Source organism: Anguilla rostrata, chromosome 18, assembly GCF_018555375.3.
Source record: "Anguilla rostrata isolate EN2019 chromosome 18, ASM1855537v3, whole genome shotgun sequence".
In the NCBI taxonomy this organism is placed as follows: domain Eukaryota; kingdom Metazoa; phylum Chordata; class Actinopteri; order Anguilliformes; family Anguillidae; genus Anguilla; species Anguilla rostrata.
In genome coordinates, this window is record NC_057950.1 from 125,224 (window position 1) to 143,116 (window position 17,893).

The 17,893-nt window shown below is 45.3% G+C and overlaps 1 protein-coding gene across 6 annotated transcripts in view; it reads left to right on the forward strand.

Annotated features, from left to right (window-relative positions):
• Positions 1–17,893, forward strand: part of marchf8 (membrane-associated ring finger (C3HC4) 8) — a 75,403-nt gene that overhangs the window by 26,826 nt on the left and 30,684 nt on the right. Inside the window, exon 1 of one of the 6 annotated variants that reach the window (XM_064317925.1) lies at positions 6,676–8,287. The exons of the other annotated variants lie outside the window; for them this stretch is intronic. Within the exon in view, the coding sequence (XP_064173995.1) occupies positions 8,258–8,287 (30 nt within the window). The 5' untranslated portion in view covers positions 6,676–8,257. Of the gene's footprint in view, positions 1–6,675; positions 8,288–17,893 lie in introns of those variants that run through there. 6 annotated transcript variants of the gene reach the window in all.

Genomic DNA, 17,893 nt, shown 5'->3' on the forward strand with positions numbered 1-17,893 from the left:
GAAGGGTGTGCCAGAGGCTCTATGTGTTTGAAGTTGTGTAGCATATTTTGTGGAATAAAAACACTCTGTAGGCAGTCCCCTTGGTCGGCCAGTGCACAATGGAGATGTCTTCAGGAAATTCAACAGTCGAGTTCTTTGAATTCCAGTATGATGTGACTAGACACAGGAGCTCAGGGTCTTTGCTCCAGTTAAGTCTCTTTTAAATCACATAGAAATATGAATATGAGTCACATTCATATTATACTGCAGCAGCAGTTGACTTCCACTTAACATTAAATCCTACTCTGTCACTCAAGAGCTTGCCCTTCATTGTAAATGTGGGTATTAGTGCTGTAGTGGGGCCTGACTTCATTTTGTCTGCTTTAAATGCCTATTTTTTATCTTCTTTTTCTAGAAACGATATTGGTTCATTTCTGTGCTTCTTGAATCTTGTTAGATGCTTACAGCGGCTATGGATTGTTTATTCTACATTTCTGCTTAGAGTGGGCCCTACACTGAATACCTAAACATCAACACTTGTATTTGTTATTTATTGTTTTTTCATTTTTGAAAGGAATTGTCAACTTCTATTATAATTCAAGATAGGTTAGCTTATTTTAAGGCTTATTTGAATGATTTAGATTTCTGATTGAATCTGTTTCTAACAGCGTTCTGTTCAGTCTTGCGATGAACCAAAGCAAGTAAATGTGCCAGCCAGTGCATTTTACTCGTATTTACTTCTGGCTGCTTGTCAGATGCATGCAGGTCTTACCATATAAGTAACATTTCTGAAAATAAAGTCTTACTTACTCTAATAATGCAGAAAATGTTCAAGCTTATATAATGCAACAGAACAACTTCAGTCAATCATATTTGCATCATAATCTTTTTAAAACAAATTTAGTATGCATCCCTGAGTAGTTCATACAGCATTCACACTAGCTTGATGGTTGCTGTTGTATTCAAAATCTACTTTTTTAAGTTTCCTTCCAAAATCGCATCCACCACCACCACCATTGCCATTACTACAACCATAGCATGGCCACGATCCTGCCCCATGGCAATATTCTTGGTGTTTCATGTCATAATTAACAGGCTGTACCTTACATCCTAGTCAGAATATTATGCTTAGGTATTATGCGTAGGTTTAAAGCTGCAGTTAGTATCAAACATGCACATTTCTAAATAACTAATGTGAAGACATTCCTGCAGTCTAACTCATAGGAACAGTTTTATTTATTGATCCTTGACAAGCCAGTGTTTCCCAAAATGTGACAGAATCTGTGTAATCATATCTAAAAAAAAAATTAAAGAAAATAAATTACTGGAAATGTACTGTATGTGTCATCTTATTTTATCCTGGTACTAACATTCCTTGTGGTGTCTGACGGCAAACTAACGCGTTCATCCCATTTTTCCTAAAATATGGCTTCTGATCCTAATAAAATCTGATGGAATTAAACAGCTTTCTGCTGGCTGAGATGGGGATTCCGTCACCCACTCCCAACTCACAGGTTATAAAAATAAAAGAACCCTTTTGAATGTAAATGTGTGACTGTGAAATCTGTAAGCATATTGAGTTAATATCAGTCCTGAGTGCAGGTGCCTGTTCTGCAGGCCCTGGGAGGGCCTGGCCCTGTGCGCGTGGACGGGGCACGTGGGCGGGGCACGTGGGTGGGGCACGTGGGCGGGGCATGTAGGGGGGGCTCTGGAATAGTTCGCCTTTTGTTTTCATCTGTTTGGTTTTCATTTTCCCCTCCTTTCCTTCTATTATGGACTCTTTTTGCTGCAGCTGTGACCCATACCTAGTCTTGTAGTGTTTTTCTTTTTTATTCTGTTTGCTGTACTCATTACCCAACAGTCACTTAATGAATGGTCCATATTCTGGGGTTTTATTTGATTTTGTGTATATTTTTGACAGGTCCAGGCAGTTTTGTGCGCTGTGAAGGATATTTTGAATATTTTCATCAGTTTTTTCATGACCTGCTGGTTTTACAGTGGCTGGTTTTTGGGTAATCATGAGCTAATGGTTTCAAATAAATGAATAAATCATCAAGACATCTTTTACTATACTCTCTGAAGGCCAATGCCTATATTATTCTTCTTATAACAATAATTAAATTGACATTTGTTTGGTACTGTTAAAATAAGATGTAAAATCTGCTAGTAGATGATACATAAAAAAAAAATATTACCTCAAATTATGGTAGATGACCCTCGAGCTCTAAGCCAGCTCATATATAAAAACTACCAAGTCTTGCCCGTACTTTCACATACAGAATGCATGCATTATTCATGTTAATTTCAAATACAAATGTTTGATGTCTCATCTGTTGAATGGCTGTTGGGTCTGTCCAGACTGGCTCTGTGGGAAATGTTCTAATTATATATATATATATATATATATATATAATATTATTATATACTATATATATCGTTTTTAGTTTAGTTTATTTGACAATTATTAAAATACTTGTTACAGCAAGTCATGCATCTAAATTATTATTTCCTTATTTCCATTGTGGTCCTTGATCTATATACATATATATATATATATATATATTACTGTGATGCTCTCTGCTTTTTTCATTTTACTTTCACATTACATTATGTTTAAAATATAAGTACATTCACTTGATTTTATATAAGCAAAGGTGCCAGAGGTGACTAACAACATTCTCAAAGTACAGTGCGCATATGCAGGGTAACTATGCTCACCTAGAACCAAGAGACCAATCCTGCATACTCAATACTTAATGCTCATACAGAAGCTTGACTACCTTAAGTAAAGCCCTTGCATATTGAATTGCATAGATTGTATTGGATGTCAGTCATTTAAGCTGAATCTTCAATCAACAAATTAATTTTCAGACCAATCAAAGCGGTCACTGGTCACTCGTTTACATTACCAGTCACAGTCCCTGCTCAGGGTGGAACACTGAACCGCCATTTCAGATCGCAGGTTGCTGATTGGTCCCTGAGCACCAGCCACTCAGTGCTTTTAACTCGAGCGGGCGAGGGCACACGGTGCTGCCCCACCCTGAGCAGGGGCAGGATACTGACCCCTCTGCCCAGGGTCACTGGCTGGGCATCTGCTGATCTGTGTCGTGATTAGACGGCTGGATGGACAGTTAGGGAGGATATGTTTTGGAGGGGACCTTGCAGTCCTCCTACTGTGTTCCTCCACTGTACCTCCTCCTCCTCTGTTCCTCCTCCGTACCCCCTCCACTGTTCCTCCTCCTCCTCCTCCTTCACTATTCCTCCTTCTCCTCCTCTATGCCTCCTCCTCCTCATGTGCTGCCTCCTCCTCTGTGCTGCCTCCTCTGTACCTCCTCCTCCACTGAGCCTCCTCCTCTGTGCCTCCTCCTCCTCCTAAAACTGATGCCATAGCGCATCAGCAGAAGTGTGGATGGAGAGCCCAGAGCTTGTAAAGACACTGCATTCTCCTGAAAGGCAGTAGACCTTTAACAGAATGAGTTTATTTATTCCCTTTGGTTAGAAGCGTATGCTGCGTCCCTTAAGCAGTGCAGCAGGGTAATTAGATTGGATTAATTAGGTTTGACTTTATTATCCACTCCTGTGGAAATGTGTGATGACAGCGCTGCTGTGTAATATATTACACTGTGGGAGGCCTGCCATTTCCCTGCTGTCATTTCTGTGCTTTTCTGCCGGTGAAGCACATGCTCAGGTCACATGACATGGGAAACTGTCACACCTTTCCCAATATTCTCTGAAGACTTATGCCTGTTCATCCTGAAAGGCTCAGTGACAGTGCTATTATTAGAACAGTAATATAATTAGTTGTTTTTTGGCATTGGTATTGTATGCTGTTGCCTAGCATAAGGTTACTCATTTGCTAACTCAATGCTATTTTAATGTTACCAGACCACAGGCACCCTGGCTCTGATGCAGCCCATACTTCCTTGCTTCTCTGTGACTGACACGTGCATTATCGGAGAAATAAATGATGAATTTGTAAGTTCAGAAGATCTCATTAATGCCACTGCAAACAGATCCCGTTTACAGAGGTTGTCTGCATGTGACCGCTGTGCCTCTTATACTGGGGTGGCAACCGCCAGTCCTGGAGGGCGTAGAGTTTGCAGGCTTTTGTGGTTTGATTTGTAAGCCAATACAGGCCTTGGAATCTAGGAATGTGGCTTTGTAGCCAATCTGTGACTAAAATGAATTGCTTAAGAGCTGGAAGCACCAAAAGCCGGCAAACACTGCAATCTTTTGGGAATGGCTGGGAATGGCTGGGAATGGATGGGAATGGTTGGGAATGGATGGGAAAGGCTGGGAATGGATTCCCTGCCCTTGCAGAATGCTTTGGGAGATTGCATTAGTTTGATTTATTATTTACATGGTTTGCTTTGCTCACTTAATTCCTTGCATTTTTAAGATGCCTGAATGGCCCTTTGCATCTTGAAGGTGTTTTATGATTGTTGTTCCCTCACTGATGGGAAATGAATGTGCTGTCAGAAATGCAAGTCCTGATTCCTGAATTAATCCTGGAGTCAATGAGTCATTTGACTTTGACTTTCCGTCAAAGCCCTTGGAAGGTGCAGGTTTCCAGACAGAGGCCTCAAAGCTTTCTTTTGAAACATGTTTGAAACACAAAGATTGAAGATTGATGTAGATTTAGTTGAATTAGCCAGAAGTGTCACATTTGGGTATTTTAGCACTTGAATGGAGGTTCGAAAGAGCATGTTGTGCCAACATCCAGACAAACCACCTTGTACTATAAATGAAACACAAAAATGCACACATCTCGACAATATGGCTGTCTGCATCTATGTTGACTCTCTGTAACAGCAATGGTAATTATCAATCCTGTGGTGACCATGACAACGGTCAAAAAACAGCTCCCTATGCCCAGTGGCTTAAACTGGAGTTGCTCAACTGTATATATTTTTATGTATAGGACCCTGTCACTCATGATGAAGATGAGCAGTTGGTATGTAGGTGGCCCAGAACTGCCCGGCTGCTTGCTTCACCCGGTGCTCTGCATTAAAAATAGAATCACAGGAAAAGCAGAGCACCAGTCAGATGGTACCCCGCCTCTCTGACTGTGCCCCGCCCTCTGATGGAGCCCCGCCCCTCTGACTGTGCCCCACCCCTCTGATGGAGCCCCTCCCTCTGCCTGTGCCTCACCCCTCTGATGGAGCCCCGCCTCTCTGACTGTGCCCCACCCCTCTAATGGAGCCCCACCTCTCTGACTGTGCCCCGCCCTCTGATGGAGCCCGCCCCTCTGACTGTGCCCCACCCCTCTGATGGAGCCCTTCCCTCTGACTGTGCCCCCCCCCCCCCTCCTTTATGCTGCCATTTCTCGCTTTGGTCCTTTTCGGGCCAGCTGGCAATGTTTCCAAGCCGATGCCATTGCAGTATTTGGCAAACATCAAAGGTTGTTGTACGAACTGGTACACTTATTATCCCTGTTTGACCACTGATAAACCATTTGATTTTTTGTGTATCATTTTTTAAAGTCACAGGCTTATTAAACATCCTTGTTGATCCCAAAGAGGTTGCCTGGCCCTGTTTCCAGTCAAGGCGCATGAAAAGCACAGTGAGTCTAATGCAGCTCCACGTAGCTGCTGCACTTGCATTTGTGCCTAATTTAGAAGGATTTGCTCTCCCGAGTGAAAATAATGCCCTAATTATTTAGTTGTCTTTTTTATTACAGTCATCATTCAGTTGCAATTACTTGATTTTGATATTGATTGCACAATAGCATAAGTGCAGTATTCAGTCATCTATTTGCAGCTTATGAACATCATTAATAGCAGTATGATGCTTGTTAGATAATAATGCACACAGTTCGTTTGATATTAAACTGATTTTAACTTTAAGATTCTGTCCCAGTTCTCTGTTGCCTTGCTCTTGCCCTCCTGGGACCGCTTGGATTGGATCAAACTCTGCCAGCTCAGTGGACAGAACAGATCTTTTTGCTTTCCTGTCTTCTATCCCAATTTGCATCCTTCAGTCCTCTGATGCTCATGCAGCAAGCTGATTGCTGCCCTTTACTCTGATGCGCATGCAGCAAGCTGATCGCTGCTCTTTACTCTGATGCGCATGCAGCAAGCTGATCGCTGCTCTTTACTCTGACACGCATGCAGCAAGCTGATCGCTGCTCTTTACTCTGACACGCATGCAGCAAGCTGATCGCTGCTCTTTACTCTGACACGCATGCAGCAAGCTGATCGCTGCCCTTTACTCTGATGCGCATGCAGCGAGCTGATCGCTGCTCTTTACTCTGATGCGCATGCAGCAAGCTGATCGCTGCCCTTTACTCTGATGCACATGCAGCAAGCTGATCGCTGCTCTTTACTCTGATGCGCATGCAGCAAGCTGATCGCTGCCCTTTACTCTGATGCGCATGCAGCAAGCTGATCGCTGCTCTTTACTCTGATGCGCATGCAGCAAGCTGATCGCTGCCCTTTACTCTGATGCGCATGCAGCAAGCTGATCGCTGCCCTTTACTCTGATGCGCATGCAGCAAGCTGATCGCTGCCCTTTACTCTGATGCGCATGCAGCAAGCTGATCGCTGCCCTTTACTCTGATGCGCATGCAGCAAGCTGATCGCTGCTCTTTACTCTGACACGCATGCAGCGAGCTGATCGCTGCTCTTTACTCTGACACGCATGCAGCAAGCTGATCGCTGCTCTTTACTCTGATGCTCAATTTCTCACTCCATAATGTGTTTCATTTTTTAAACAATATTTTTAATGTAATATCAGAAATTATGGAAATTCATATTACTATGGAGGACTCATTTTGCAGCTTCAGGATTTTTTTCTCCCTCACTGATTGCATAGGTGCATGAAAATGTGTTTCCTGGAGTGGGAAACCTGTTAATCAGTAATTCCTGCATGTGTTGACCAACCGAAGTCCTCTTACAGGGGCCTAATGGATTTAACAGTGCTTCTAGACTACAGAGCTGTTTACTGGGTCTTTATATGGAAAGTGAAAGGAGGACCCAGTTAGTCCGATACCTCGGGTAAGTGGCTTAGGCCTGCATTTAACCAGGACTCCCTGAGTGCTGGGGTGGTCAGGGGAGGACAGTTCTGTTTATGGCCCACAGATCAGCTGGGGCTAATCTCCGCGGCACGCTCAGGCCCACGCCACATCACGGCTGCGTGTCTTGGGTAACGACAGTTTCATTTTTTCCCAGAATACACAGGGCCTAACGAGCCTAATGAGTTTAACTGTAAATCTCGTCAGCTGAGCTTGGCGGAAATAGGCCCACGCACCCAGAGGTTGTGTCAGGGTGAGGAGACGCCCAAACTGATGGCCTTTTTAAACCGCCTTGGACTCTGAGATGTTTCATGCAAGGGAACTTTTTCAAAGAGGTATAGTATACTGTAGAATACTATAATGTAGTATAGCATTTTTTAATGGGAGTGGATGGTTACTATCACATACATTGATGGGCCTTGTCTGTTGAGAAATTGTTTTCAAGATCCCATTGCCCTTTTATTTCTGAATGAAAATAATTTGTGCCCTTCTCCTACTTGGTGTTGAGAACATGCTAGGAACTCCATCAGCAAAGATAAAGCTTGCATTGCCTCTGCCCTGATGTCCAGCCTAGCGTAGAACATTTTCATTTAAGGTGCTGTAAATGAAAAGTAAGAAACCCTTGAAGCAGCTGTGAGATTTTTTTAGGCAAATTTGCTGTCTTTAGAGTTTACACCTGAGGCTGGGGCAGGGCCCCTCCCTCCTGGAGCTTACTCCCGCAGGCCAGCAGCTGTCTGTCTCCCCGGACCCTCCCGGGTGAATATTTCAACAACCTGCCGCTTTCCAGAGGGTTAGCCTAGGAAGAGATGGAGAAAATGGCTTGAAGTGTGTTAGACTGCCAGAGAGCGGGGGGGGGCTGTCATGCTTAGATCTGAAATAGCCGAGGCCAGAGGGAGGTGGAATGGCAGGGAAATGCAGCATTGGGCCCCGCCCCTGCTCATGAATTATGCATTGGTGGTCTCCCTGGATTGGAGCCTGCAAGAGGAAGCAGCTGGTCCAATGGGATGGCGGGGCAGGCAGGCTGGGGGGGCAGGCAGGCTGGGGAGCGTGCTGGAGCCCAGAGCATGCCCAGACAAGCAGCAGCTCTCGCTCCGCGCAGCCAGACGAATGTAGGGCAGCCGCCAAAACCGCCAGAGCCGCTACAGCCACCACGACCGCCACAGCTCCTCCACGGCGCCTGCCGGCCGCGCTTTTACCGCTGGACATGTGACCCCCCAGCAGGGACACCCTCCCGCGTCAGCCTCAGAGGCCCCCCCCTCTCCACCCATGCATTCCTGCTGGAAAATGAAGCTGCAGGTAAGACGGATAGATTTGTGGGTAGATTAAAAAATAAATCATTTCTAGCCGATATTGATCACAGGGTATTCATATCTGTGCAAGTTAATATTTTAGTATTTGCTAAGCGGGTGCTTCCTCTATGAACCGGCTGTGGCACTGTGTTGCCTGGACCTTGTGCGAGGTTTGCTCGCTCGCTCGCTCGTTTTTGGTGGAGGGAAGTGTCCCTCAGCTCGCTCCCTCTGCCTCACAGCTCTGAGGCCAGCGGGGGTGTGGAGCGCTGCTGTAGTCGGGGGTAACCGTGTTCACAGTTAGGGACGGGCTTTCTGCCTACGCTGGTAGTGGGTTCAGGTCAGAGCCATGTCTGTGTTCTGGACTATGCAATGCCAACCCCCCCCCAACCCTACCCCTAACCCTAACCCTAACCCCAACCCCAACCCTAGCCCTAACCCTAACCCCAACCCTAACCCCCCCCCCCACCCCAACCCCAACCCCCCTCCGGCTTTATTGAATTTTACACACAGGGGAAGTGGCGTGTGAAAGAGCGACTGCATGGCTGTGTTAAATAATTATCATTTTTTATCTCTTTGCTCTTTTTCTTCACTTTCCTCAAAGTTGTTTATGGAAAGATGGACATTATTTATCTGTGTGATGTTTTGCTGTCCGCTGTATCGGACTCCAGTTGTCAGCTTCATAAACCTTCAATCTGCTGAAATCACAGGGTCTCACTTTGGCATTTCTCCATCACAGAGTGATAAATGGGAGCTTTATTTACATCTCGCCTCTCCTCGTGTAATTCTCTCACGCTTGCTCCTGTCGAACGTGCTGCTCCAAAGCGTCACTGTGATCCTCCCACTCGTCTCTGCTCAAAAAGTCAAGAAATGTAACAAATGGTAATAAAGCTGAGCTGGCAGGCTGGCAGCAGAAATCTTAGTGAATGAATGACCAAAATGGCGGCTGATTAATCTCCTGCATGCTCCAATGTTTCTACTTCTAAATTTACCAACAAAACACAGGAGGCCCCCCTGAGATTGATCTAAAATGCCCCCCCCCCCCCCTTCCGCCCCCACATCCGAGGTTTAGCAAACCGCATCACTGACAGACGCACAAACGCTCTGGCTTTGTGTGAAATCCCTAAACAGGGGCTGGGCGTAGAGGGGGGAGATTAGTGATCACATGTCCTGCTGCAGCTTAAAACCTGTGGAGGATATGGAGGGAGGAGACAGGAAGAGGCTGCCAGCCTGCCAGACGCAAGAATCCCGTCTCCCTTCCTGGAGAACCACAGCAGTTCCGTGGGATGCATGGGGCTTCTGGACCTGACTGAGTGCCCGTCTCTTGCTGATGTCCCTCCATAAATGACCCATAATCCCCGTGGTGCCAGTGCGTGTGCTGTGAAGTGGCAGCCTCTCTGCATGTTTTATTCAGTTTTAATGCTTGCTGCTTAGCTGTGGACCAGTCATGTCATTTTCTATTCAAGGCATTAAACAACGAGTGAATAAGTGTATTAATATGTGCAGGCCGTTGAAATGAGTGACCGGTGATTGGTGGAAGGCAATAGCTTACAAAATAAGCACAAGTAAAAATGGGAAAAGATTCAAAATAGTTATAAAATGATAGTAAAATAAGAAAAAGATTTTAAAAGTCCCCACAGAGCCAGCTCCTCTAATGTCCTTGCGTTGGGTGCATAATAGTAGTCAATTCGCTGAGAAAGAGGCATACAATAGGTGATAGGTGAATTGCAAATGGGATAACTGCCCAGTCAATATAATGCATACTGTGCTTTTTGTCCCATTATCATCAGCCTGAATGCTGCACTGCTGGTTTAGGCATGTGTTATGTAAGTGCATAGCATCAAAACAGTCCAAAGCACAGGCAATTATTCAATTGTTCAGTTGTACGTTAATGGAAAAAGGTAACAAGTAACCTTATATGTGAAGAGTGAAAATTTGGCCTGCTAGCTTCATATTAGAGGCTGCTTTATGCCACTAGAGAGGATAAAAATGAGCAAATATCCAGTACAGGCTGGTTTGTCGACATCAGTGTTCATACTTGGTGCCATGATGTACTCAACACATGAACTCCCACTCTTAAATCCACTGTACAGAATATGGTTTTTTTTAAACAAATTATATATACATACTTGCTTTGTAACCCTGGGCAATACTTTTATCATGATGTAAAATAGTACCTAGGGCATAGGTAATTCATGCCGTCATTGTATAGCATTTCTGCAAAACAAAGGCATTGTAATGTGATTTGTGTCCACTGGGGGTATGGAATTTCTCTGTGTAATGGCAACCCCAGGGGGCCATAACTGGCAGCCATGCAGGAGGATGCATGCGTAGGTGTAATACTGCCCAGGAAGGGAAGCTTCTGTTTCCAGAGTCCTTTCCTCTGATTGGACAGGAGCAGCTTAATGTCTGTTTCCAGAGTCCTGTCCTCTGATTGGACAGGAGCAGCTTAGTTTCTGTTTCTAGGATCCTTTCCCTCTGATTGGACAGGAGCAGCTTACTGTCTGTATCTAGAGTCATTTCCTCTGATTGGACAGGAGCAGCTTAATGTCTGTTTCCAGAGTCCTTTCCTCTGATTGGACAGAAGCAGCTGAATCTCCTGCACAAGCTGACATGGAATGTACTCCTCTGAAGTGCTGATTCCAATTTAGGCATTACAAATTTGTGAGAGAAGGAAAAAAGAGAGAATTGGAAAAAGAAAACTTATAAAATTAACAACCACTGTGTCTTGTTTTAAAGCTTACTGTGGCCAGGCCTCTTAGAGGACATCAGGTGGTGGAACTCTCTGCCTAAGCATGCAAAACAAATGTATGACACTATTGACCGAGCAGCATGTTCCTCCATTTTATTTCCAACTGATCGCCACACAGCAAAATGGCAAACCGCAGTCTTTGCTGCAAAGCAACATTATGAGACCTTTGCTGCAAAGCAGCATTGTGAGGCCTTGCCCTTCTGCTAGAAAACAGAATGACGGCCTGCTGAGTTCTACCTTTGCACAGGAAGTGCAAGAGAAAGCTGGTCCCTGCATTGTGCTCATTTCCTGCACAAGCATATTGATGCAATTTGCCAGGAGAAAGATGACCAGGGCTGTGGGAGATAGCACAAAGACGCATGCTGACTTCCTGTAGATGAAAAGAGAGCAATTTCCTGCTGCTTACTAAGGGTGCATTTATGGTTGTGCTTGGTGGAATTGTGGTTTAATGAGCTAATGGTTATCATCCTGTTTACAGTAATCTGTGGAGCCATCTGCAGCCCACCGGCCGGAGACTCCCTTAGATTGGGATGTGGGTCCGGTGTGGACTCTTGCTTTGTGGTCCACTGAGGGTGTAGATCAGAATGACTGTGGTTAGGAAGCACATGCGCCACAGACCGTTGGCTGACTGACTCGCAGCGCATGGATGAGTCCTTCTGTGCAGCTGGGGGTTCGATTAATCACCTTGGCACTCTGTGAAGGGTGACCTCCTTCTGTAGCCCTTTCTGCTTCCCCCGTCTGAATGAGCTGAATAAATACACAAGACGGGCAGACTGTGTGCTCTTTAAAAAAAAAAAAAGTCAGATTTTTTTGATTAGAAACTTGCCTCGGCACAATAGAAAAACACAGAAATTCCTCCCTCAGTTTTTTCCCATGATCCCCCCGGGAACAGGATGGGAAACCGCATTGCCGCGCGAGCTTTGGCCTGGTCCCGTCCCAGCTTGAGCTGCTGCATATGTTTTAGGAAATGACATCAGCCATTTAAACAAAAAAATACATTTTTTAGGGCATGTCCAAGACAAAAGTTTAGCGGAGGTGGCATTGCAGGCTTCCTGCCGATATGAACAGAGGCCTCAGTTTTCAGGGCGATTCGCACCTTTTGCTTTGTGGAAGTTAACGCATGAGCAGCAGTTTGCAGTGCAGTAATGCATGAGCAGCAGTTTGCAGTGCAGTAATGTATGAGCAGCAGTTTGCAGTGCAATAATTCATGAGCAGCAGTTTGCAGTGAAGTAATGTATGAGCAGCAGTTTGCAGTGCAGTAATGCATGAGCAGCAGCTTGCAGTGCAGTAATGCATGAGCAGCAGTTTTCAGTGCAGTAATGTATGAGCAGCAGTTTGCGTCAATTATGAGCAGCAGTTTGCAGTGCAGTAATGCATGAGCAGCAGCTTGCGCTGCAGTAATGTATGAGCAGCAGTTTGCGGTGCAGTAATGTATGAGCAGCAGTTTGCAGTGCAGTAATGCATGAGCAGCAGTTTGCAGTGCAGTAATGCATGAGCAGCAGTTTGCAGTGCAGTAATGTATGAGCAGCAGTTTGCGGTGCAGTAATGTATGAGCAGCAGTTTGCGGTGCAGTAATGTACAAGCAGCAGTTTGCAGTGCAGTAATGTACGAGCAGCAGTTTGCCCTCTGAGTTCATACTGATGTTCATGAGGCTATTAGGGGAAGCTTTCTTTCTGTAGAGCAGTGGTTCTCAGACTCTCCTCGGGTACCGCCCTCCGGATTCAGGTATTTGATGTGTTACAGTTCAAACGCACCTTGAGGTGCAACACATGAAATACCCGGATCCAGCTAGAGGTACCAGAGGAGTGGTTTGTGACCCACTGTGTTTGAGGATGGAATGGCAAAAGCACCTGCTGATTTAAGTTTCTGTCTTTTCAGTTTCAAAATCATAATCATGTGCACTCAGGTTTGAGCTCTCATGCACTCATAGTGCTAAAGCCAGTGCTAATGGTGCTAATACCAGCTGCAAGCAGTAATGACGGAGGACCAAGCACATAAAAGCTGCGGTCTTGAGCCCATCATGCTCCTTGCACAGGGACCCATCTTTATTGTAAGATTAACTGTAAAATCATTGTGATGTATTCAGGATTTTTAATGTTTGAAAAATATTAATTCATTTCACTTTTATTTTGCCTATGTACATCATCAGAACTGTATATCTGGTTTAGAGTACTGGAGTGCAGAAGAATGTCTGCAGAAAGTTTAACATCTGCAACTGGCAAATTATTTTTAAATAATATAATTTGAATTGAATTGAAACCTGTAATTAATGGGTTGTATAAGGGGGGACTTGACCACTTGAGTAAATGATCACCTTATTTCATTTGATGTCAAATGATGACAGGTATGCTTTTTGAATGTTTTTTGTTTTGTTTTTTTACAGTGAAAATGAATTTCTTTTACATTTCAAACTTGACTCCATGAAGTGTTTGTGTTTCTGTAAGGACTGGACAAACAGCTCTTTTAACACTCACATGAAAGTAAGAAATAATACCAAAAAATGGACTGATGATGTCACTAAGTAGCCACATATCCTCCATCATCATTACTGTGCTTAACCCAGATTTGCGTGTGCATGCGTGCTTTCATGCTTCTGTGTCTGCCAGTTTGACCACTAAAAGCAATAGAGAATGTTCAGAAGTAAAGCTAAATTCTCATTGTGAGTCTAAAAATCTTTATTTTCTAATTAATCGGTAGAACAAATCATAAAAATTGCACCCTCAATCTATTTAATTGTATGTTCACAGGGTGGATGGATGTGAGATGGGGTTTAAGTTTGGAATGTCCTAGGTGGACTTGGAGGGATTGGGGCTTTGAAAAACAATTCATCGGAAGGAAATATAATGCAGTATCTGCACCTAGCAACCTGCTCAATCACAGCCCTAACCCAACCTGCTCAATCACAGCCCAAACCCAACCTGCTCAGTCACAGCCCTAACCCAACCTGCTCAATCACAGCCATAACCCAACCTGCTCAATCACAGCCCTAACCCAACCTGCTCAATCACAGCCCTAACCCAACCTGCTCAATCACAGCCATAACCCAACCTGCTGAGTCACAGCCCTAACCCAACCTGCTCAATCACAGCCCTAACCCAACCTGCTCAATCACAGCCCTAACCCAACCTGCTCAATCACAGCCCTAACCCAACCTGCTCAATCACAGCCCTAACCCAACCTGCTCAATCACAACCCTAACCCAGCCTGCTCAATCACAGCCCTAACCCAACCTGCTCAATCACAGCCCTAACCCAACCTGCTGATCACAGCCCTAACCCAACCTGCTCAATCACAGCCCTAACCCAACCTGCTCAATCACAGCCCTAACCCAACCTGCTCAATCACAGCCTCCAACCTCCAGCCTGCTCAATCACAGCCCTAACCCAACCTGCTCAATCACAGCCCTAACCCAACCTGCTCAATCACAGCCCTAACCCAACCTGCTCAATCACAGCCCTAACCCAACCTGCTCAATCACAGCCCTAACCCAACCTGCTCAATCACAGCCCTAACCCAACCTGCTGAGTCACAGCCCTAACCCAACCTGCTCAATCACAGCCCTAACCCAACCTGCTCAATCACAGCCCTAACCCAACCTGCTCAATCACAGTCTAGCCCAACCTGCTCAATCACAGCCCTAGCCCAACCTGCTCAATCACAGCCCTAACCCAACCGCTCAATCACAGCCCTAACCCAACCTGCTCAGTCACAGCCCTAACCCAACCTGCTCAATCACAGCCCTAACCCAACCTGCTCAATCACAGCCATAACCCTACCTGCTGAGTCACAGCCCTAACCCAACCTGCTCAATCACAGCCCAAACCCAACCTGCTCAGTCACAGCCCTAACCCAACCTGCTCAATCACAGACTTAACCCAACCTGCTCAATCACAGCCCTAACCCAACCTGCGCAATCACAGTCCTAACCCAACCTGCTCAATCACTGCCCTAACCCAACCTGCTCAATCACAGCCCTAACCCAACCCTAATAATGTTGAAATATTTTAAATATTTTTAGGAGTTATTATTCCTGTTTAAAATATACATTATACACACATAATTTAGAATAAATGTAATTATTTAATTTCTGATTTAGGCCAATACTGGCTGATTCTCAAAAGCTCCTTGGTTGATCATTTGATTAAAGGACTGTTTCATGAAGCAGAATGGTACCAAGAGCAGACTTTATGTTTGCAATCTATCAGTTATTTATAAAAGCACAACCAGCTTAACAATTGGCTGCTTTCGTGTAGATAAGACATTTGAAAGTCTGAAGACATGCATACTTATAGATACACTCAGGCACGCTCACGGACACACACACACACACTCACTCACGCACACACACTCGCGCACACTCACGCACACTCACGCACACACACACACACGCACACACGCACGCACACACACACACGCACACACACGCGCACGCACACACTCACACACGCACACACTCACGCACGCACGCACGCACGCGCACGCACGCACACACACACACTCACGCACACACACACACGCACACACATACACACTCACGCATGCACACACACACACACTCACGCATGCACACACACACGCACGTGCACATGCACACTCACACATACACACACACGTGCCTGCAACACACACACACACACACGTGCCTGTGACACACACACTCACGCACACACACACTCACGCGCACACACACGCACACACACACACAAACACACTCACGCACACACACACACACACACACACTCACGCACGCACACACAAAAGCCGCGTTTCCACCGCAGGAACTATACCCCGGAACTAGGAACCTTTTGAGGAACTCAGTGCGTTTCCACCGCAGGAACTAGGGTCTAAATTTAGTTCTGGGGGCTTTGTTTTACCCCCCAAAACGTTCCTGCTCGAGGGGTAGTACTTTCCGAAAGTACAGGAACCTTTTGGGTGGAGCTTGCAGCGCTGAACATTTCTGATTGGTCGAGTACTCGCAGCATTTGTGTTGTATTTATTTTCCGCCATTACCCGCCATGTTTGAAAATGTGCAGCGGCAAACCAATTTATTTTCATAATAACTTCAAATCAAACTTGTACGTTATGCGGCGCAGTAGCCTAGTTTTGGTTATAGCCTGTCAACGTCTTGGAATTATAACGTGTGCTCTTCTGTTCTTTTCTTGCTTTAGTATTCGTTTTATAAAATGCTAAGCATTCGTGCTGGGACAGCATATTACGTAGGCTACCAAAACATTCAAACGGATTAATTCGGTTGCTGAATATTTTCTTCCGGATTTTCTGTTAGCCCGTTGTAATTGACTCAAAACGTTTGATACAGTTATGTGAGGTATGCGATAGTTCTGCATAATTAACATTGGTGATACAGTACAAGCAAACTGGAAATCACCATCCGCACTTTTTATCCGGGTAAAATAACAGGTTAATTCTAGTAATCTTAGCTTTTTCAGACTGCCGTAATTTTACTGCCATTTTTCAATTCCACGAAAAGACCAGGAAGACTATGGACTCATTTATGGTGCATGGTTCGCATCTGGAGGGCACACTTCGCTGCTCGGCTAGCAGTAACTTCGAAGGAAAGCAAACGGTGGCTGTACCACTACTAATTTACATTTTCACGCAAGTCCGAGTTTTCGTTCTATTCTTGTCATTTTGCCATTAGCCTATATGGAATTGACGACGAGAAAGTAATCAAACAGCAAATTGTTTACAACGTGTGCATGTTTTCTGCTGTTGTTGCCAGTTATACATATAAATGTGAATGCATTCTGTCGCTTCGGATGTCAAGACATGAAAGCGAATGTTCGCATAAAAACATAATGAATGTGTTTGAGAGGATATATGAAAATCAATAAATACAAAAGTAACCATATATAGTCATTGTTGGTAACCCGTTGTATAAGTGGAATAAACCCCTCCGGGCTGTCCCGGTTATTAGAAAATAATGTAGGCTACTTCGGTGGTAGTATGGGGTTACGGAAGAAATCATATGACAGACGGACCGACGACAACGTTGCTTTTTCATACGTCAGTGGGCTAATTTGCCTAATCTTCGCGGTACTTTAGACCCCGGTGGAAACGCAGACAACCATTGGTTGAAGGAACCTTTTAGTTCCTGGTAAAGTAGTTCCTGGGACTGAAAGTTCCGGGTAATTTTGGTGGAAACGCGGCTAAACACACACCTGCGCACGTGCACATGCACACTCACACATACACACACACATGCCTGCGACACACACACACACACACGTGCCTGTGACACACACACACTCTCACACACACACACACACACACACACACACATATGCCTGCGACACACACGCACACACACACATACACACTCACACACACACACACATATGCCTGCGACACACACACACACATATGCACACACACACACTCACACACACACACATGCCTGCGACACAAACACACACACACACACACATATCCACAAACACACACTCACACACACACACATGTGCCTGCGAGACACACACACACACACACACACACATGCCTGCGACACACACACACACACATATATGCACACACACACTCACGCACACACACATGCCTGCGACACAAACACACACACATACACACACACATCCACAGACACACACTCACACACATGCCTGCGACACACACACACACACTCACACACGCACACATGCCTGCGACACAAACACACACACACACACACACACATGCCTGCGGCGCACACACACACACACTCACACACATGCCTGCGGCACACACACACGTGCCTGTTACACATGTGACTGTGGGGAACAGAATCGATACGCCTCTCTCTGGATTGGGCCCAGCACGTCCAATTAAAAAAACTCCCTTTATTATTTGCTT